Source organism: Emys orbicularis, chromosome 1 (genome assembly GCF_028017835.1).
Source record: "Emys orbicularis isolate rEmyOrb1 chromosome 1, rEmyOrb1.hap1, whole genome shotgun sequence".
Lineage (NCBI taxonomy): Eukaryota > Metazoa > Chordata > Testudines > Emydidae > Emys > Emys orbicularis.
The window spans coordinates 326,106,402-326,129,450 of record NC_088683.1 but is presented as its reverse complement, the minus strand read 5'-3'; the positions used below and the strand labels follow the sequence as shown (position 1 = coordinate 326,129,450).

At 42.5% G+C, this 23,049-nt stretch overlaps 1 protein-coding gene across 1 annotated transcript in view; it reads right to left on the bottom strand.

The window, feature by feature from the left end:
• The window catches only part of ATP8A2 (ATPase phospholipid transporting 8A2), a 549,272-nt gene that overhangs the window by 33,069 nt on the left and 493,154 nt on the right, over positions 1-23,049 (bottom strand). Inside the window, exon 34 of the mRNA XM_065423317.1 lies at positions 8,510-8,598. Coding sequence (XP_065279389.1) covers positions 8,510-8,598 — 89 coding nt within the window. The remainder of the gene's footprint in view (positions 1-8,509; positions 8,599-23,049) is intronic.

Here is a 23,049-nt window from a genome sequence, read left to right as displayed (position 1 = left end):
AAATAGGGCAATGCAAGAGTGTACAAGCATGGCAATTAGTCCAGATTCATAATATCTGGGTAATGTTACATGAAAAGGGCAGAACTGAAAGACTATAAACTCAGTATAGTTCATCTTCTTTAACAGAACACTCTGTCTGTGTAAAACTGTGCAGAGCTGCTGGACTCCGGAGACTTGACACCACTGCCATGGGACTGCTCAAGACCCGGTCATCCAAACAAAAGAGCAGGGTTTCACTGAATATTCATTGAAGTAAAGCATGATTCCATTTTGTCCTTTGAGCCACACATTGCGGTGCACTGAAAACCTGATTACAGTCTCAGATAATCATTGCCATTCAAACCTTCTAATTTTCATTTATGAGTATTGTGACACTGCACCCCGTATTCTTCATAGTGATATGATTATGATATGATTATAGCATAATTATGATATGTTTTACGCAAGATAAGTCATGTGAGATGTCATTGGAAAAGTTATGATTTGCTGAATATGATTATCCTATTTGTATGCATGTATCATTTTTGCATCTGAAGTTATGAATATTGACTATGTATCTGTATTTCAAATGTAGTTATACCTGGGTGACACCCACTAGGCAAGATGCTTTCTGTCTAGATAGCTGGTTGGGAAGGGCCTATTCAGGGCAATGAGCCATTAGAAAGAACAGTAGGCCTTAGGAGAAGTTTATCAACCACCTGGTGAGCCTTCCTGGAACACTCCAAACAGCTTGTAAGTAATGGCTGCTATGACTCTACAAGGACATGTGACCAGGCCACATGATTCTAGACTCCATCTTGGGATATCAGTATTTTTCCAAAACTGCTCTGGGAACCAAGTTTTGAAACAAAAGGTTTCCGCCATATGCTAAAGCTATATAAGGCAGGGAGTGACATCATCTGTGGTGCTTCACTCCCCACACTAGAGGACTCCTGAAACATCTGAGGAACAAAGACTGAATTGGGGGAAGTGCTGGACCCAGGCTAAAGGGATTTCTAGCCTATGTATGAAGATCTGAGAAACCCAAGCTTGTGCAGCTTGTGCCTTAAGAATCTATAAATCTGCCTGTACCATCAGTTATGCTGAGAATCTGCTAATTCATATCCAATCTATTTAGTATATTAAGCTTAGTCTGCGTTTTTTGTTTATTTGCTAGGTAATCTGCTTTGATCTGTTTGCTATCCCTTATAATCACTTAAAATCTCTCTTTTGTAATTAATAAACGTATTTTATGTTTTAATCCAAACCAGTGAGCTTTGACTGGAGTGCTTGGGGAAATCTCTGCTTGGTTACCACAAGTGTGCATTGTCCTCTTCACATTGAGGGAGAGGCGGACCGGGTATTAAACCCATATACTGGCTAGATTTGACCAGGACAGGATGGTACTGCTCTGGGGTCTAGGCTGGGAAGCTGGTGGTTAGAGAGCCTGCGTGTAACTGCAGCTGGGTGTGTCCATACCTGTGTGAATGCTGGTGAAAGTGAGGCTGGAGGGCTTTGCAGCTTATCACAGCAGTACAATGTGAAAGGGAGCCCAGGCTGGGGGGTCAGAGGGCTCAGTGGTACCTCAGTTCCAGGTGGCACCCCGGGGGGAACCAGTCATAAGTATTTCCAATTTTGCTAGACTTAAAAGATGCTTCCCTCTCCAGTCAGCTTCCAGAAATAAAGTAACAGGACTGGCTGTGTCCTATTTCCTTGGGTTTGGCATGCAAAGAACAATTTTTGTACCACAGGCATAACTAGAATTTATACATGCTTGGGTCTCTGGAGTAAAGAGACTTGGGCCTTGTTTCAGGTCTCACTTATATCATCATTCACTGGCATCACTCCTGAATTATGCTTGTGTAAGTGAGGGGAGAATCTAGCTCTCACAAAGTAATTAAAAAAATTCAGGAATATCTTTCTCCAATGGACAGTTTCAGCCTCCTCTTTTATGTCACTTAATGGAGAAAGAGTATCCCAGGAGATAATATTGATTTATATATGACAGCAAAATACACTTGAAACAAAATGGAGTCAAGTTGCCTGAGACACCAGTATAGACTTGAAAAGATAAAGTATTTGCCTCTCAGTGTTAAAATGGTATGTTCCAATTCCAGAGATGGCAAAGACATCCTAGGCAGACAGAGAGATGTAATTTACACCCAATAATCCAAAACATAGTTTTAATCTGTCTGCATTATGGGGAGGTACTGATTGATGTACACATCATTAAAAGGTAACCAAGATACATTCATATTATTAATTCCATGATTTTCATTATTCCGCCTGCTAAAAACCCTCACTACTGTGGACAAAAAGTCCTTGCTGATACTACAGGTACTGTTATTTATTTATTTACTTATTTTTAAGGACAGCATTTTCAAAACTGACCTCTAATTTTGCATACCCAATTTTAGGCACCCACGGTTTGACTAAGCAGCCATAGCTCTCAGTAGCATAAATGGTGCAGGATCAGGCCCCAAGTCTCAAAAGTGGAGGCACCCATAGTGAATGGCCACTTTTGCAAATGTGGGCCTAAACATGCACCCGAACATAAAAGAAAAGGCAGCTAGAAAACAAAGGGTTAGAGAGGAGGAATATGAGAGGCTGTAAGGAAAAGGAGACTCACATAGTATTAAAGAATACAGTCCTACCAACATACATTAGCAGTATACTTGAAAATAGAAATAAATACACCCAAATCAAGAGAGGGATAAAGCTTGAATGGTAGCATGGACATATACTGATAGGCAATGAAAATAGAGTAACAGGAACATTTTAAAAGTTGTATAGTTTCAAGAATGTTATATTACTTAGAACTGCACAAAAATTAATTAGATTCAAGTTACTGTGGCTACTTAGACTAATAATTAGACTCATCCTCCTCTTTGAGAACTGAAACTTTAGACAGTTTTTAGGAGATAAAGCCTGCTTTAAGCTTTGGGCTATTAACTCTTATAATCTTTCCAATTGACTTTGCTTTCACATTCCTCTTAATTTGACTAAATATGTTAAAACATTGACCTTGAACTTATCTCCTGCGTTTAAAAGAGACAATATCGAGTACTGTAGACTTGAGGAGTTTTAAAGTCTGTATAAATTTGGAACTTTACAAATCCTTCAGATTTACTTTCATATAGAGAGAAATCTGGAAAAGTACAAACTATCCAATCTCTTCGAAGACTCCATGTTCATCTTTTCAAGTTTCCATTCATCATAAGAGATTAGAGAGATGCTTTTCTTTTCTCTCCCCAGAGTGAATACTGAATCCAGAATGTAAACATAATGGGGCCTTAGCAACAGAGAGTCCAATTAGTGAAGTACAGTAAAAGCAAGCAATGCATTGAGAAATTTCACCATATGACAAAATATTGTTGCCTTAAAGTCTGACAGCATCGAAGTTATTTTCAAGTAATACAAAACGATGGACTATGCGGGTACTGCATCCTGGCTGGGTATCTAGAAAGTACTGATACAAAGCCATGTCGTTGTCGTATTATTGGATAATTTCTTGGAGTAAGGACCTCATTAAAACAGACAGTAATGGTGGGAATTTAGTATTTGTAAAACAGGCTAATGATAATCCATCCATGTATGTCTAAAGAATAGGTGCTACAAAATGAAACTCTTATTCTTCAGGGCCTTACCCTGCTCCCATTGAATTCAACGGCAAACTTCCCATGGACTTCAGTGGGAGCAGGGAGAGGCACTTTGCCCGACTGCTTTTTTCAGAATGGCAGAAATTAACCTTTGAAACAGGAAAAGAAAGGGACAGGTCCCAGCTGTGCCTTGTACTTCACAAAATATCCTAGCGCTGGGATCATTTCTCATTACTATGAAATCCCCTGTTCCATATTATTGGTTACCAGGTAGTAGAAGTGCTGTAGAAAAACAGGTTTTCTTCAAGAATGTTAAGAGAGTAGAACAGAAAAGCATTCAGGGTTTAACTGAGCATTTTAGACACACCCCCATGTTCAGAGTGGTGTAGAGCCTTGCTACCCTAGGGGAAGAGCTGGAGGAATTTTGGAGGCGTATCTGCAGATGCACCCTGGTGGTAGGTGTTCCATATTCCCTTCCTGAACTCCATGCCAGCTCTGCCGTGGCCACACCTTCTTCCCTCTGAGGTGTTTTGTGCCCAAGGGGCACATAGATGGAGCATTTTCTGTGCTCCAGGGATTTTATCTGTGCCCAGCTGCTGCTGCAGAGGGCTGCAAGGAAGGAGGATGCGGAGAGGCTCTTTATGTTCTCCCCTCATCTGCTCCATTGTGCAGAGCAGATGGGCTCAATCTGGCTTTAAGAAGGCCTAGATCTTTTATGCATTTCAAGATTTATTAATTAATAGGTGACTCCTGGAAATTCTGACAACACAACTAAGTGATACATAGTTCAAGAACAATATTAATTACTTTTGTCCTCTTGTCCCAATTCACTGCAACAAATTATTTCATCTAAGGATTCCCATGTATCCTTATATGCCCGATTCTGCAACCCTTACTGGTGCTGAGTAGCAATTACTCACACAAGTAGTCCCAGTGACTTCAGTGGACCACTCAACTTAGTAAGTGCTTCTTATTGGAAGAGTTTACTCCTGGGGGAATTCTGCACCACTGTGCATGCACAGAGTTAATTTCCCCCGCAGATTTTTTTTCTCTTCAGAATATAGATTCTGCTGGAGAGATGCTGCAATTACACATTTTGCCCACCAGGTGCCAGAAGAGAGGGCAGCTGGCCAAAGAAACTGCGTTCCTCACAGCAGGGCCTGGTGAGGAGGCACTGGACGGCCAGAATGGGGCACACAGGGCTGCTGAGGAGGTCACAGAATGGGGTTCAGAAGGGCTAGTGGGGGGGACAGACTGGGGTGCAGGCTCAGGAGCTAGTGGGGTGACAGCATTGAGCCAGCGGCTGAATGGGAGGGGGGCTGCAGGGCCACATGGAGACAGGGGGTAGGGAGTGCAGGGACACACAGGGACGGGGCCAGATGTGCCTGACTGAATGGGAGAGGCACGGGGTCGGCCAATGTCTGGATGGGGTAGGCTCCCCAACTCCCTAACAATCCCTCCCCCCCCCAACCTCCCTGTTCCATACTTCTCCCACCCACACCCAACAACCCTCCAGGTTTGCTCCCAGGCTCCTTCCCTCAACTTCTCCGTTACCCTTGACTCCGCCAAGCCTTTTTACTGCTTCTGAGAGGTACAGGAAATATGTTTCTGTATTGTAGTTTAAATGAATTACTCAAAGTTCTCTATTAATATGCCTAGTAAGGAATCTATATGTCAAAAAAATTTCCTGGATTTTTTTTGTCTGTATTGTTACAGACATAGTTGCTGACAGGTATTTTGAAATAAATTACCAAAATAATTGAAACTGACAGGATTATATTGTGTCATTTTGATAAATAAAATATGTAGAATTTTAAAATATTGGATGCAGAGTTTTTAAATTTTTGGTATAGAATTTTTAATATTTTGGTGCAGAATTCCCCAGGGAGTAAGAGTTGCAGAATTTGGACTTTTATAAGAAAGAAACAACTCCTATATATTTCCCCAAGCTCAAATTAGGAAATTGGGTCCAGAGTTAACAATGTGATATTAGAGCCAAGAACTTAATAGTAAGCTTCCTCCTCTTTCTGAAAAGAAAGGAAAATTTTCCACATTTTCTTGATTCAGTAAAGAGGTTTCAGGCACAGAGCTGCAGGGAACATGGGAGATAAGAGGTATGTTGACAACTGTAGCCTACATAACAAAGGAAATATAAAACTAGCTGAAACTTGCCAACATTACAAATTTCTAGAATGGGATAGTGTCCCCGTTTAGAAATAAAAAGATTTGCATGGGTCTGGAAATATACTTGTTCTTGTCCCTTTCAGTATTCTACCAGATGTAAACTGTACTCTGCACTTTCTCTGTTCTGGCAGCATTCCGTACTGAAATTTAGCATATGTCTTTTGGGTCACAGGAATGCCCTTTCTGTGGACATATGTTTCATGTCCAAAAGGAACTGAAAGGGGTAAACTCCATGACCATGAAAAGCCAGAGCTTCTGGAATTTTATGTCTGACAATGGATTCTGCTGAATTATAGACAGCAGCATGTAGTCCCTGCTGCAGAAAAAATCTGTCTAGTCCCTCTAATTTCCAGGGGCTTTGGTCATAGCTCAAGTTTTGCATGGCAAGCCTCTTGAAAAGGAAACAGACCTTTACTCCTTACATATGGTAGTGCTGATAGCTGTGTCATTTCATTTATCCTAGTTTAAATGTTAATGGTGTTAATTTTACAGCAACGTCTAAAAAAATCTTGTTTGGGAGAACAGATTCCTTGCTTAACATTGATAGGGGCCTCCTGTTTAAAATCTGTTGGCCAATACCCAGTAAATCAATCTATATTTGTCTAGTGAGCTTCACAATCTATTTACATTCCTGATCTGAACTAGTGAAAAGACACTGTTGCTGAAATCTCACTAAAAAATATACAAAGAAGAATTATTCAGGCTAAGTCAGTAATAGACATTTAATGACTAATAGTTTCTGATGACTGGCCCTTTATAAGATTTTACAATGCTTTAGCCTGAGCACTGATAAGAAGAGAGGGCAACTTGAGGACACAAGTTTGACCTGCGCTAACTGTCTAGACAAACATTTTCAAAACTCAGCTGGCTAATGTTAGACACCTAAATCCATATTTAAGACCGGTTCCTGCAAACAGTTACATACGTACCTTTAATCATGAGAGTAGTCCCACTGACTTCCAAGTGGGTAAAATTAAGCAATGCATAACTCTGTGCAGGATTGGGGCCTTAGTCACACTAATTAACTGACCAGATTTTCAGAGGTGAAAATCAGGCCACTTACATGCCTTACTTTAGGTACTCAAGTTGGACATTTTGGCCTCAGTAATTGTTGGACTTGTTCTACCATTTTCAACAGAGAAGTCTCATTGAATACAACAAAAACACTGCAGTACAATGCCCATATTAAATCATATCAGGCTCCAATGGAAATGTTATATTACTGACATTAACGCTAGGCATGGTAATGCAGCTCATGAAAGTTAATCCAATGAACTTTAATGGAGAGAAAGGAAATATTTAAAAAAAAATTGTTATTGATTTTTGGTAGGCAAGTACAACAATTTAATTTTGCATTACTGTCGAGCCCACAGAAAAACACATTTACAGTATCTATACATGTAGCCTGATTTATCCTTTTATACTGACATTTGAGATGTGTGTGCGTGTTGGGGAAGTTGTCTTACTCTCTACTGTATTTTCTCGATTCCTTCTGTACCTTCTACTCTTCCTCCTAAAAAGGAGATTTCCTCAGCTGACCAGGAGCTTGATCCAGGGTGTACAGATTACAGGTTATGAGGCTTTCACCTTATGGCTTTATGACAAATCACATATTAACCTTGCTATCCTCCTATTCCACTCTAGTGAGGATCTGCAATTCTAGCCCCAAGCCTGGAAGAACCCTGGGCCTTCCTCTGTAGAACATAATGAAACATGGCAGTACCTTTAATAAGGAACATAATGGTAATGCTTTCTTCAGATCATCATTCTGCTTCTTCAAACAGAAAGGAGCTGCTAATATAGTGATACAAAACACTACCTAAATTCTGAGTCCACGAGAATCACTTAATTTAGGCTGAATATCAAGAAAAAAAGCCTAACAGATCTTAACAGTCAGGAATATGACATTTTCCAAGGGAAGAAGTGGAAACCTGATAGCTTGAGACATTTAAAACTAGACTAGACAAAAACATCAGTAATTCTACAATAAAGAACAATCCTGCTTTGCAAGGAGATGGAGTAGATGATGAAATCAGTCTCTTTCATCTCTACGTTCTTTGAGTCTGTTACTTTCCTCAATGCTTCCAACTCAGCTACACTTGATCTTTCTTGTGTGAGGGAAAGAGTCATTAGGACTTTTCTCCAACAGTCAAGTCCCAGGACTATTGTCCTCTGTCCCAAGTATGTCCAGGAAACCTCACTGTAGAAGGAGAGGCCTCAAAGTAGCTGACAAGCCAGTGGGTGTTTGCAAGACAAACAGACTTAAAATGAAATGGCCAGACAAAATACAAAATAATTATCTATACAGAGGGCCACTGTTTCTCTGCCTACGTACTGTTACGTTCCACTTTCTGGATACCTAGCCAAAATGAATAAAGTTTTGGTCCCCTTTAATGCAGACAGGACACCTTTGGGGCCCGAAGCAATTGGCCTGTTAGAAGTATACAATGCAAATAATCACAACAAGAAAGAATTTTATTGACCACAGTGAAGCATGTATCCTTGGAAAGTACTTCATGGATATCTTGGCTATTAATCCACTTATATTGCTTGTGTTATTACAGATGATGAACTCACACAGCTTTTGAGTTAGATTCTATAAATATTCTTTTATGAATGTCACTATAATTTAGCATTTAGATAAAGTGTTAGTAGTTGTGTGATTGAAAGAAACGGAACTGAATAAACAATAGATGAAGAATGATTTCTACAACAAATATAATTACTGTTGTATCCTTTAAACTTACGCTCTCCATGCCACATCTTTAACAAGGCACGCAGTGGGCACCAGAAATAAACCAAGCCAGAAGTATCCACATCTCAGCACCATTCCTGCCTATGAAGAAACAGAAATAATTAAGGGATGGATCAGCTTCATGTCATAGTGAGTAGGTGGTTGTTTGAAAAGAATAAGTAGGTGACAACATTATTAAATAGGCAAACAGGGCCTGATCCAAAGCCTATAGAAGTCAATGAAAATAATCTCATTGACTTCACTGGGATTTGGATCAGGCCTATAATAATTAAATGGTAATGATACTTTACATTGGTATCATCCCTTTCATTCCAAAGGATGTCAAAATGTTTTAGAAGTACATACACAAATCAAAGCTTATTGCTAAGCCCACTATTGATATAAATCTGTGAATCAGCCTATCCGCACAGGTATATATCCACATACGTAGAGCCATGTGATGTAAACCGCTGACCATCTTTCTTGCCCTTTGCCACCTAATCCTTCAGGACTCATTTGAACATTCCAGATCTCTGAGCAGCTTCAAATGGCTGTCATTTAAAAACTTCATCAATTGGCCACAGAAATGTTTCAGCCTTCTCCCACTTAAATATGGAATTTCCTCCCAAAATGTCTCCTACCTGAGACCCAGGATGGGCCAGATTCACACCTGTCCCCATGACAAGTTTTTCATACCTTCTAATATCTCACATCCTTGCAGGATTAGCAACAAAAGCATTATAGTTTGGACAGAGTTATTTCCAGAATTCCAATGGGGCCCAGCACTCACGTCTAGCCCTGGAAGGCTCCAAGATAAATTTACTTAAAGTCATGGCAGTGCTATTAATAGACAATCTATTTTAGGTAATATTTAGAGTTTTTTTATGTCTCCCCTCTGAACCTTGTACATTTAGACTAATGGTAACTAGGAGACCTCACTACAGGTTGGAGGGATACAAAAAATAGTTGCTATAAAAATATTTAACTAAATGTGGTTTTTCTATAAATGTGACATATATAGGATATGTGATGGTGAGGTGTGGTGTAAGGGTTTTATCAGAACTTCTTTGGGAGGAGCTACAAAACTCATTTGTTCTCTCAGTATTCGTGAATGATGTTCCCATTCCATACTTAATCGTATAAACCTTTATTCCATATTATCTTGTATTCTATGCAAAATACCCACATACACACACGCGCATGCACACATACAGACAGACACACACACTCCTCTTATTTATTTACATCTCTGCGGCATCCAATGGCACCTATCAGAGTAGGATCTTGGTGTGTATATACACAGACCCATACAAATGGAAGAGCAGGCCCACCACTGAAATGCAGGCATATTTGATTTAACTATGCAACACCACTGCTCAACAATTTTGGGAAGAAGTGAAGAAGAACATTGTGTGTATCTGAAACATCAGGGGAATTTAGGTAGATGTAGAGAGTGAATTTAGATATGCATGGAGTGTAAAAAGAATATAGACTCTGGAATTTGGGCTTGTGATAAGTACTGTAGGATTTTCAGTTACACTTGGTGGTCAGGACCTTCATTTTACACTTCAGTAGAAAAACAGTCCTCAAACCATGCAGAGGCATTGGATCATTATTAAGAACATAAGAACAGCCATACTGGATCTATCTATGGACCAATGGTCCACCTAGCCCAGTATCCTGTCTTTCACAGTGGCCAATGCCAGGTGCTTCAGAGGGAATGCGCAGAACAGGTAATCATCAAGTGATCCATCCCTGTCGCCTATTTCTAGCTTCTGGCAAACAGAGGCTAGGGACACCATCTCTGCCCATCCTGACTAATAGCCTCCATGAACTTATCTAGTTCTTTTTTGAACCCAGTATTGATTCTGATTCTGGAGGGAAAACAGCCACATTTTCAACTGCTAGTGCAACTTCCTGTAGCACCTGGAGTTCTCCTTGGTCTCTCATTATTTGATTTGTTTATAGGTGGCCATATCACAGTGCAACCATAGTTAGCAACAACTTGTCCCTTATTAGCACTGGTTTTAGGTAGGCATTCCTGAATTCATTCATCAGTTGTTGGATGTTAAATCCTCCACACTATTTCTGGAGAGACAGATTAGTGGTAAATCTTTTACTGCAACAGAGACTAAAATATACTGAGTGCTAAAGAATTTATGGGTTTTATGGATACTTTGCCACCCACTAGAACAGGAAGTAAACAAATTCCAGTCTGAGAATCAGTTCTAGTCTATTTGTGATCTCTCATTCCTGCTTTCAGATTAGAAATGCTTTCATCATATGGCCAGTTTTGATGTGTGATGCTTATCTAAGGAGGGGAAATCTCTATAGCCTATTATATACCCAAAGGCTGAAATGTAACGTAAACAAACAAAAAGTACTGGCAAAATACCCTCCTAATTACCTTGTTACTTTGCCTTGGGTTTGCTCTTTCAGTCCTGCCATCCTTGCACATACTAGTATTCCTTACTTACGTGAATATTCCCAGGGCTGCCCAGAGGATTCAGGGGGCCTGGGGCAAAGCAATTTTGGGGGCCCTTTCCATAAAAAAAAGTTGCAATACTATAGAATACTATATTCTCGTGGGGGTCCCTGTGGGGCTCGGGGCAAATTGCCCCACTTGCCCCCCCCCCCCGGGTGGCCCTGAATATTCCCAGTGACCTCAGCTGGACTACTCACACAAGTAGGGCCTAGTGCAAGCATTGCAGGATGAGGACTCATATACATTTCCTAATATTTGTGCTTTTGAGATTTTATGCTGTGTCTTTTGCCTTCAGTGTTGAATTTTGCCTTGGTGAAGTATTCTTAACATACAGAACAGTCTGAGAACAAATGAAATAGAAATTTAAATATAATTATTTTACAGTCTTGTCAATTTAATTAATGGTTATCATAAGCAGCAGGTATAATAGACCAGGGAAGGCTTCGCAGCCGCTGCCATGGGATGCCAGATTGCGGGTTTTTACTTTTTACTTACTATTATGCGCTATTCAGGTTCTGGGGCAGCTGAGGAGGTGGTATCTGCTATTCAGCTTCCTGGGTTCATCAGTAATCTCCCTGGACTCCAGGAAGATTATTGAAGAACATGGGAAGCTGAGTAGCAGATACTGCCTCCTCCGCCTCCTTGGAACTTGCATGGTGCATATAAAAAGCTCAGCGTTCTTCCACTGGGAGGCTGGGGGTCAGGGAAGGGAGGCGCGCTGGCACAGCTGGGGTCTCAGGGCAGCTGGCATGGCTCGGGGTGGCCCGGGGCTGGGGCGGCTCAGGCCAGTGCAGCTGGGGCCAACCTGGAGCTCCTCCAGTGGCGGGGGGGAGGGGCTTGGGCTGACCGGCTGGTGTGGCTGGGGCCGGCCCGTGACTCCTCCGGCGGCGGGGGGGCTCAGGGTTCCGACCGCCCCAAGGCTTCTCTGGGAGGGGAGGAGGAGGAGCATTCAGGGCTCTGGCTGCGGGGGGGCGACGGGGCCTCCTGCGAAAGGGGTAGGGCTGGGGGGCTAGCCTCTCTGAATGAAGGGCCCACCCACTGCCCATGACATTGGTTATGATTAAGTCATCAACCTTATCATTTAAATTAAGGTGAATTCTCTGTATGTTCCCAAGAATCTCAAACTAAATGCTTTTGCTTGTGATTGTGCTCTTTATTTGTTCATTGTGAATAAATAAAATGTGCAACGACAATTGAGAATCAGAGGGGTAGCCGTGTTAGTCTGAATCTGTAAAAAGCAACAGAGGGTCCTGTGGCACCTTTAAGACTAACAGAAGTATTGGAGCATAAGCTTTCGTGGGTGAATGCCCACTTCATCAGACGCATCTCGCACCTCGTCAGACGCGTGGGCATTCACCCACGAAAGCTTATGCTCCAATACTTCTGTTAGTCTTAAAGGTGCCACAGGACCCTCAATGACAATTGAATTATTCAATTCCTCTGCCCCCCTCACTTTGACACTGATCCTACCTGTCAGCCTCTCACACAATTGCCTGCAAGCCACACAGTCGCCTCAGCTTGGTACAACCTCTATGAACCTGTCTGTAAGACCCCTTCCTTGTCCACATTTGTTCCTCTCGGGTTACATCTACATTGCAATAAGAGACCCACAGCCCTGGCTGGCCCAGGTCAGCTGACTCAGGTCAGCTGACTCGGGCTCATGTTTTTTTTTATTGCAGTGTAGACATACCCTTAAATACCCATTTCTGCCATTCTGTTTACAGTGAATCAAGTTGACTTGTATATACATCACTTATTGTTGTTCCCCTCTATTTGTCTGTCTGTCGTTAGGGACAACCATGAATGGAGGGGTGGAAAAACAAAATTCTGAGTTCCTGGGAGGAACATAACATTTCTTATCTGCCCTTTTACAAATTGGCGGTAGGATGGCAGGAGTTTGCCACACAGTCTTTGCTGGACCCAGTAGCACTTCACTAATGGGTAGTGCAATCTGGGTGGGTGACGATTGCACAATGTGCAGGAGATTGCACAATGTGCAGGAGATCGTGATATGAGTTTTAACCTCCTCAAGAGGCAACTGGGTGGAGTCCACCACCCTCTTCACAAGGTCCTGGAACTGATAAAAATCATCAGCCATCGATGGAGGTGGAGGAATGACTACCTCATCCAGAGATGAAGACAAAATAGGGGTTTGAGGGATAGACTCCTTGTCTGCCCTAGCCTCCTGTTCTTCAAAGGCCTCCTTATGTTGGGGGTTTGGTGGAGGAGACTATGTGACTCTACTTTCATGGTGCAGTGGAGCTGAAGATCTGGCAAATTGCTGCCAATATGCTGCCCAAGGATCCTAGTATGGCCACTGCGGAGGCACATCTGGGGAGGGGGTGGTACCAGGACTGATTCCATCATCTCTGACTTGGGCAAGGGTCTTTGTCAAAGTATGGGTTCCTGTAATCATAGAATCATAGATTAGGGTTGGAAGAGACCTCAGGTCATCTAGTCCACCCCCTGCTCAAAGCAGGACCAACCCCAAATAAATCATCTCAGCCAGGGCTTTGTCAAGCCGGGCCTTAAAATCAAGGGCATGAGAGGCCCATGTGCACCTAAAGAGGAGCACCCACAGGGACACTACTTGAAGAAGAAGTACATCCTTATGTTTGTTTTAAACCTGCTGCCTACTAATTTCATTAGGTGACCACTCGTTCTTGTGTTATGTGAAGGGGTAAATAATACTTATTCAATTGCTCCAACCTGTTCAAGATTTTATAGACTTCTATCATATTCGCTCTTAGTCATCTTTTTCTAAGATGAACCTCTTCTCATATGGAAGCTGTTCCATACCCCTAATCACTTTTGTTGCCCTTCTCTGTACTTTTTTCAATTCTAATATATCTTTTTTGAGATGGGGCGGCCAGAACTGCACACAGAATTCAAGGTGAGGGAGTTCAATGGATGTATATAGTAGCATTATGATATTTTCTGTCTCATTGTTTATCCCTTTCCTAATGGTTCCTAACATTCCATTAGCTACTTTGACTGCTGCTGCACATTGAGCAGATGTTTTCAGAGAAATCCATGATGACTCTAAGATCTCTTTGTTGAGTGGTAACAGCTAATTTAGGTCCCATCATTTTGTATGTATAGTAGGGATTATGTTTTCCAATGGGCGTTACTTTGCATTTATCAAACATTGAATTTCATCTGCCATTTTGTTGCCCAGTCACCCAATTTTGTGAGATCTCTTTGTAAGTCTTTGCAGTCAGCTTTGGATTTAACTATCTTGAGTAATTTGTATCATCTGCAAATTTTGCAACCTCACTGTTTACTCCATTTTCCAGATCATTTATGAACATGTTGAACAGCACTGGTCCCAGTACAGATCCTTGAGGGACCCTGTTGTTTATCTCTCTCCACTGTGAAAACTGACCATTTATTCCCACCTCTGTTTCCTATTTTTTAACCAGTTACTGATACATGAGGGATCTTTCCTTTTAACCCCTAACTGCTTACTTTGCTTAAGAGCCTTTGGTGAGGGACCTTGTCAAAGACTTTCTGAAAGTCCAAGTACACTAGAGCCATTTGTTTGTTGATCTTGTCCACATGTTTGTTGAACCCCTCAGAAAATACTAAAAGATTGATGAAGAATGATTCTTTCCCAGAAAATTGTGTTCATTTATGTGTCTGATAACACTGCTCTACAGCCAAAATGCTTCTGAAATAAATGTAGTCAAACTTTACTAATTCTGGGTCACTGAGAACGAAAATGATACTTAAAATTGTTGATTGGCTCTAGTTTTCAAGATATTCTATTGGGTCAGTATATACGACCCTTGACTTGGGAATGGCGGAGGATAAGTGAGTTATAAAGGGAAGGGATCTCAATTTAAACCAGAAATGACTAAAATACATCTTTGACTGGATCTATGAATAAATCTATGACTGGGTTTGGACAGTACTTGCTTTTTAGGCAAAACAATGAATGATGCAATCTGAAGCTGGTATTGCGTCATACATGATATGAATTGCATCATGTTATTCCTAGAAGTCATGGATGATGCAATCATAACGAAGCTTACATCACTCTGCTGAACAAATTGCCCTATATCAGCTCTAGAAATCATACAGTGTCATGCTCTCTTATTTGTCAGTGTTTGATTTTGCAAAGGGACACATTTCTGTTTAGCCAAAGTGAGCAGAGATGCCTCGTACTTGTGTGAACATTGCAGATAACTTCTGCTATGTTTGTGGAGAAGTGACTTTTGCATCACAAAAGCGCAGTAGAACCACTATGGTTAAGAAAGCCTATCACCTTTATTTTGGCTGCAAAATTGGAGATCAGGACAAGAGGTGGGCCCCACACATATGCTGCAACACTTGTGCAACAAATCTTCGCCAGTGGTTGAACAGGAAAAGGAAATCTATGCCTTTTGCAGTGCCAATGATTTGGAGAGAGCCAACAGATCATACCAGCAATTGTTACTTCTGCATGGTGCCTCCAGTTGGGAAAGGTGTGTCAAAGAAGAAAAAGTGGACTGTGCATTATCCAAACATTCCATCAGCTACACGCCCAGTACCCCACGGAGAAGGACTGCCAGTTCCTGATGCACCAGAATCATTCTCACTTGAGTCAGACAAGGAAGAGGAAGAGGATGAAACTTCTGGTCCTGAACCATCAATGTCACAGGACCCACATTTTCTCCCATCCTCCTCCTCTGAACCACACCTCATAACACAAGGTGAACTGAATGACCTTGTCAGGGATTTGGAACTACCCAAGAGTAAGGCAGAGCTGTTGGGCTCCAGACTACAGCAGTGGAATCTCCTGGCAGGTGATGTTAGGGTTTCCATGTTCTGTGACCGTCAAAAGGATCTTGTCCCATTCTTCTTCATGGAAGGTGATCTTGTAGCCTGCAACAACATGGATGGTGTGATGGCACTCCTCAACATCGTTCACGATCCAGATGAGTGGAGACTATTCATTGATTCATCGAAGACGAGTCTTAAAGCTGTTTTACTGCATAATGGCAATGTTTTGCCATCAATTCCAGTTGGTCATGCAGTCCATATGAAGGAAATCTATGACAACATGAAACAACTTTTGAGGTGCATAAACTATGACCAACATCAGTGGCAGCTTTGTGGCGATTTGAAGGTTGTTGCTCTCTTGCTTGGTCTGCAGACTGGATACACAAAGTACTGCTGTTTTCTCTGCGAATGGGATAGTCGTGCAAGAGATTCCCACTACATCAAGAAAGATTGGCCACTCCGACAGTCATTGGAGCCTGGGAGGAAAAGTGTTCAGCATCCACCACTTGTTGAATCAAGGAAGATTTTGTTACCACCCTTACACATCAAGCTGGGTCTGATGAAGAACTTTGTCAAGGCCATTGACAAAACACAAGCAGCTTTCAAGTACCTCCGTGGAAAATTTCCAAGTTTAAGTGAAGCTAAGATAAAGGAAGGTGTCTTTTGTTGGTCCTCAGATTCGTGAACTTCTTCGAGATGATGTATTTGACCATGCACTGCGTGGCAAGGAAAAGACGGCATGGAAAGCCTTCCAGTTAGTGGCAATAAATTTTCTCGGAAACAACAAGGCAGACAACTACAGGTTGTTGGTGGAAAACCTCCTCAAGGCATACAAAAGCCTTGGTTGCAACATGTCACTAAAGATACATTTTTTGCACTCTCATCTAGATTTTTTTCCACTGAACTGCGGAGCAGTGAGCGACGAGCACGGCGAGTGATTTCACCAGGACATTGCAACAATGGAGAAACGCTATCAGGGCAAATGGAGCCCATCAATGCTTGCAGACTATTGCTGGACAATGACCAGAGATGCTCCATTTAATGAATATAAGAGACAAGCCAAGAAGCGCCGAGTAGACACTGAATAGGACTAAACTATGTACAGAATAGTTTTTTGCCTTTTGTTTCATAATAAATTTTATTTATATAACCCTTTTGCTGATTTTTAAAGTGTTACATAAACAGGACAGGTGAAATATTATCATGTAAAGCAACCATAAACACATGAAAAGACCTAGGTTTACAATTTATGATTAAAACTCTACTATCTACACAATATACATAGACATAAAATGTAAAAACTTAAATATCTTAGAAACAGTAGCCAATCAGTTGTTTTAATTGTCATATTTGAATTCAGCACATCAAAATACATAATAAATAGCACATTTTATCTCTGAAGCAGACGACTTCTCAAAAATTGTACACCAGTGTAATTCTGTTCTTTAGTATAGTTTCAACCAGTTTGCCTGCTACTGAAGTTATGCTTTTTGGCCTGTAATTGCCAGTGTCATCTTTGGAGCCTTTTTTAAAAATCGGCATTGTATTACTATCCTCCAGTCATCTGGTAAAGAGGCTGATTTAAGTGATAGGTTACATACCACAGTTAGTAGTTCTGCAATTTCATATTTGAGTTCCTTCAGAACTTTGGGGTGAATACCATCTGGTCCTGGTGACTTATTACCGATTAAAAGAGCGGTTGGACTCTAATGGCCGCCGCACAGTAGCGGTGGTTGGCCTGCCGGGCCAAGGAAACGGGAGCGCGTGCCCCGCCAGCTCTAGTTCTGGCCGCTCCAGGGCCGGGATGTGCTCAAGAGCGCGAATCCCCGGGGGTGGGTTACAGCGCCCACCGGGCAGCGTCTGGCACCCCCTAACTAGAGTAGTTCTGCAGACTCCCAGCGTGTTACTCCGCTTTCCCCCTCTCAGTTGCCCCCCTCCGCAGCGTGGCCGGCAGCCGCGGCCGGAGGAGCGAGGGGGGGCGCAGGCTGGTGGCCCGCAGCGCGGCCGGCGGCAGCCATGGGGGGGTGGTGGGCACGGCCAGAGGAGCGGGGGGGCGCAGCATGGCGGCCGGCAGCCGCGGCCGGAGGAGCGGGGGGGGCCACGGGGGTGGCACGGCAGGGCTGGAGGAGCCATGGGGGGGAGGGGCGGTGCGGCCGGAGGAGGAGCCAGGGGGTGGCGTGGAGCGGCCGGAGGAGGAGACAAGGGGGGGCGCCTTTTTTATGTTTGCTCCCCCTCCTCTTAGAAGCTGGCTACGCCACTGGTCTGGAACAGTTCCTCAGATGTGTCACTAAACAGTATGGCTCAAGTGTGGGAAACTCCCTCACATCCTCTCCAGTGTAGACTGATGCAAAGAATTCATTTAGCTTTTCTGCAATGGCCTTGTCTTCCTTGAGTGCTCCTTTAGCATCTCGACTGTCCAGTGGCCCCAGTGATTGTTTGGAAGACTTCCTGCTTCTGATGTACTAAAACAAAATGCTGTTAGTCATGGGATCAGAAAATGGGATAATAGTGTGATTTAATTCTCCCATCTCCCTCAAAAAGAATAAAAGGAAACTATCTCTCAGATTTTCAAGAATTCTGAACTCCTGACTGACAAAGAATTCAACATCTGTCCTAAGGGGCAAATCCCGGTCCCACTGGAGACAGTAGAAGTTTTGCCATTGACTTCAATGAGAGGAGGTGTTGGTCTTAAAACTCAAATCCTGCCCAGTCCACCACAGGTGAGAGGAGAGCAGGACTGCTGTGCACAGCAGCTCCTTCGGGTTTCCACTTGTGTCTCCAAATCACCTGGAGTTCCCCAACACCTATCTCAGCTATTCGGGGTGGGTGGTAAAGGTAAGAGTTGGGGCTAACACAAATAAGAAAATAATATCACAGTCAGTTTTTGTCTTCAACCACAGCCAGCCAATTAATTTTTTGGGAAAGGACATGTTAAACCACCAGAACCGTGTCATGATGTCCAATCCTTTCAGTTTGAGAGTCAAACATATTATTTCAAAAAGGGAAAGGGGCCACAGTCAATACTCAGCGGCAGATTTTCTGCCCTTTGTACCACATCCAACCAGTACTGCTTTAACTTGTGCTGGAGCAGAGAATCAGGGAATCATAACTGATGGGGAGTTCTCAGCTTTTCCTCTCATCCAGGCTGCCTGATACGTCTGTAGGGGAGGAAAGATATTCTTAGCTCATTGCTTCCCTAGGCTCAGGCAGAGCCAGATGTATCTTGCTCTCCTTGGGACTCCCACAGCCTGGAAGGGAAGCAGGAAATGGAGCAGCCAAGGCTATTCTCTCCTCCTTCCTATGTGATTCATCAGGTGGCCACAGAAGGGGATGTGGATAGCAAGGACAGAAGCTGCTAGGTGTGCTCCCAGCTGAAGCTCACTCTAGAGCTGCTCCTGGGACTGAGGAGAAGCAGTGCACCATACTTCCCCTTCATAGCAACAGAGTAAGTCAGACACAGATTTACAATCTCAGGGCATGGTTTAGAGAACACAGCCTCAGTTCATAATTAAATACACATTTTTTTTCATTACACAGTTGCCCCTGAAGGCCTCAAGTGATGGCCAGGCTACAGCCTGGACATCATTGCTATAGATTTCCATAGGCTTCCAGTTAACACTTTAGGCCTGACTTCAGTGGGAGCAGGATCAGGTCCCTAAATTGAAAAATCAATCACAAGTGAGTGGAACAACATAGCTGCACAAACCCCTCGACAAGCAACTGATGGATCTACACATTTCTGTAAACCTTCTCGGAAAGGTCTTCTTCCTTTAGGAATTGAATATCTGCAATCAATGCAGCCACCAGATCACACTGCAGCAAGACTGAAAATTCTGTAGCATGAAGATAAAACAACTTCTGTTCAGAAATGTGTACTGAAAGGCTTGCCTTTAATGCCTGCTGGGAAGGGGGGGGGGGTTACAGCACTAACCTGATTCTGGTAGGCACATTCTGATTCGCCAAAGAATGTCGTGTGAGGTCTCAAAGGAAAGCCGGTGTCACAGTGATCATTAATATCGTTGTGAAATATATGTAAAGCTACTATGTAAGGAGTTATGTGTGTGTGTACATGTAAAATATGTTTTTAAAGTCCGTAACAAGGTATTAAACACAGCGAAGGTGAAAACCATGTTTTCCTTCAGACAGGAAATATGAAATGTTTATCTGTCAGGATGTAAATCAAGCATCGTAAGCTAACACAATGGATGCCCATTTACATATGAAGTCAAATTTTAATGAAGAAATGTGAAGTCAACAGGAGAAAAAAGCCATTGGGGGAGTTATTCAGTCTATGGTACAGACAATGAACTTTAGGGGTATTTCTAGAAGGCAAAGGAGACACCCCATTATCCTGCATCTAAGAAGTAAACAGACAGCTTGTTTACATTTATGAAAACAGGATCTCAGGAAACCTTGGTTGAAAACGCTGAAGAGGACTTTGGGTAAGAAACTTTTTTAGACAGGAGGGTAAGCTGTTAGTTAAGTTTAGTCTCTAGAAAACATGTTATGATTTTGTATTACATGTAAACATTTGTTTCCAATGTCTTACTCAATATCTCCTGAATTTCTAGTCTTTGAAAATAAATATTGTTGTTTTCACTATAAATATATCTCAGTGCTGTGGTGTTAAGCAAAGTGCTGCTGCTCCTGAGCTGAATCTTACAAGCTAGTATGTGTACTGTTCTTTGGGGACAGCAGATCTGGCATTTTTGTGAGTGTTCAGTGCACAAAGGAATGCTCGGAGAGGGCTCAGGGGTTGATGTGGGCCTGTCACTAACATGCCCAGAGGGAGCGAAGCCTGTGGGGGCCTGGAAGGTAGCGCTTGTGTTGCCAGAGGTTGGTGGATTTAGGGAGCTGATTCACAGCAAGCACAGATAAGGCTAATTTATGTTAAGGGCAGGTGAGGTGCCACACAATCCTGGCTACCCCGGGGAGCATCACACCAGTGCACACTGGAACACAAACAGTACTAGCCACAGTCACATTACAAATCAGCTCTCAAACATGACTGTATTTAGGATTTTTTTTCAACTGTTACTGTAGTTAGCTCCATGATGGACAGATTTACTAGCTTCAGGGCTGACAGGTCTGATGGGCAGATTTACTAGCTCCCCTCTCAAACAGATGTGTAAGCAGAAAATGTGCCTGTAGCCTCACTGGCTAGGGTTAGTAATGAAGTGATAAACAATTTGAGGCAGAGGACCTGATTTTCCTCCTCCTTACACCTATGTAAATCAAAAGTGACTCCAATGAAATCAATGGAGATATGGTGCACCAGAGTATTTCCGAGTCTGAAACAAATAAGTACAACTTTTTCAGTAGCGTAAGAGTTCCCATTCTAAAATGACTCGGGTTAAGAGAATGACCTCTGGCTGGCTGGTGGCTTTTACACTGTGACACACCAGTCAGTGCTACTTAGGGTATTGTCTACTCTTTGATTTGGAGGGGTAAATTCCAGCTCAAGGAGACATACCCACGCTAGTTGTGATCGAGCTAGCACATTAAATATAGAGTGTTGCTGGGGTGGCACGAGGAGTTAGCTGTCCTACTTACATACCTGTCCAAGATGCTAGGCACGTCTTTTGGATGGCTAGCCCCTGTTGCCACTTGCACCGCTGTGGCTATGCTCTATTTTTAGCACACTAGTTCAATCAAAGCTAGCACAGGTATGTCTCCTTGAGCTGGAATTTATCCCTCCAGCTCAAAGTGTAGACAATACCCTGAGTAGTACTGAACGGTGTGTCGCTGTGTAAAAGTGTAGATACACCCTAAGCCACGTTAACATCCCTCCCCCCCCACCCCGATGTATCCACACATCCATGAGAGCAGGAGAGCGGTAGGGAAAAATATCGGTAAGATTTTTCTCTGCTATTTTTTCTTTTAATTTGGCCAATTACTACTAAAAAAACCTTACAGTAGGCTAAAACCAGTAGGATTCCCCCCAACCCCCCCCACACACATCTCTTTTCTTTATCCCCAATGCCTCCTTTCCTCACTGCTGTGGATTTTGTTTTCCATTTATAAAGCTACATAGGAGGCATGGAGCATGCCCCCATCTAGTTCTTGTGATTAAGAAGTAATGTTATAATTGGCCCACCTACAGGTGATTCTCATGAAAAACTGACAGTCACATTGTCAAGGCTGTATCCCCACTTTAAACTTTAGGGTACAAGTGTGGGGGCCTGCATGAGGACTTCTAAGCTTAATTACCAGCTTAGTTCTGGTCTGCTGCCACCATTCCCTTCCCTGGGAAGCTTTGAGAAACTTTTCACCAATTCCCTGGTGAATACAGATCCAAACTCCTTGGATCTTAAAACAAGGAGAAATCAATCAGGTTCTTAAAAAGAAGGCTTTTAATTAAAGAAAAAGGTAAAAATCATCTCTGTAAAATCAGTATGGAAAATAACTTTACAGGGTAATCAAACTAAAAGAGCTCAGAGGACCCCCCTCTGTCTTAGGTTCAAAGTACAGCAAACAAAGATAAACACTCTAGTAAAAGGTACATCTACAAGTTGAGAAAACAAAGTAAAACTAAGACGCCTTGCCTGGCTTTTTACTTACAAGTTTGAAATATGAGAGACTTGTTTAGAAAGATGGGGAGAACCTGGATTGATGTCTGGTCCCTCTCAGTCCCAAGAGCGAACAAACCCTTAAACAAAGAGCACACACAAAAGCCTTTCCCCCCCCCCCCCCCCCCCCAAGATTTGAAAGTATCTTGTCCCCTTATTGGTCCTTTGGGTCAGGTGTCAGCCAGGTTACCCGAGCTTCTTAACCCTTTACAGGTAAAAGGATTTTGGAGTCTCTGGCCAGGAGGGATTTTATAGTACTGTACACAGGAGAGCTGTTACCCTTCCCTTTATAGTTATGACACACATCATGGTCACTGCAGGGAGATGGGTTCTGAACAGGAGGAGGAGAAGGCTAGAAAGTAGAACAATAATACTAGTATTATCAAGTCTCACGATTTTGTCACGAGTCTCATGATACTTGTGGTTTTCGTAAAGCCCCAGCTTTAGGTATTTAGGTGAGACTCTCGGCTTTCTTAAAGAAAAGCTTGAAAACATAACAAGTGCACCCTAGAGGCTCAAAAACCAGAAAGCAAATTAAAAACACCCATAATTATTATTTAATACAATTTAATTATCTCATGTCTTTTTGGACCCTCATGATTTTTGAATTCGTGTGGCTGGCAACAGTGCAATACAAAAAACAATTAAGAAATCTCAGATATCTTCAGGAAAAACACACAGACACAGGCCTCATTTACACTAGTGAAACATCAATTAAACATTTACTTCTGATAA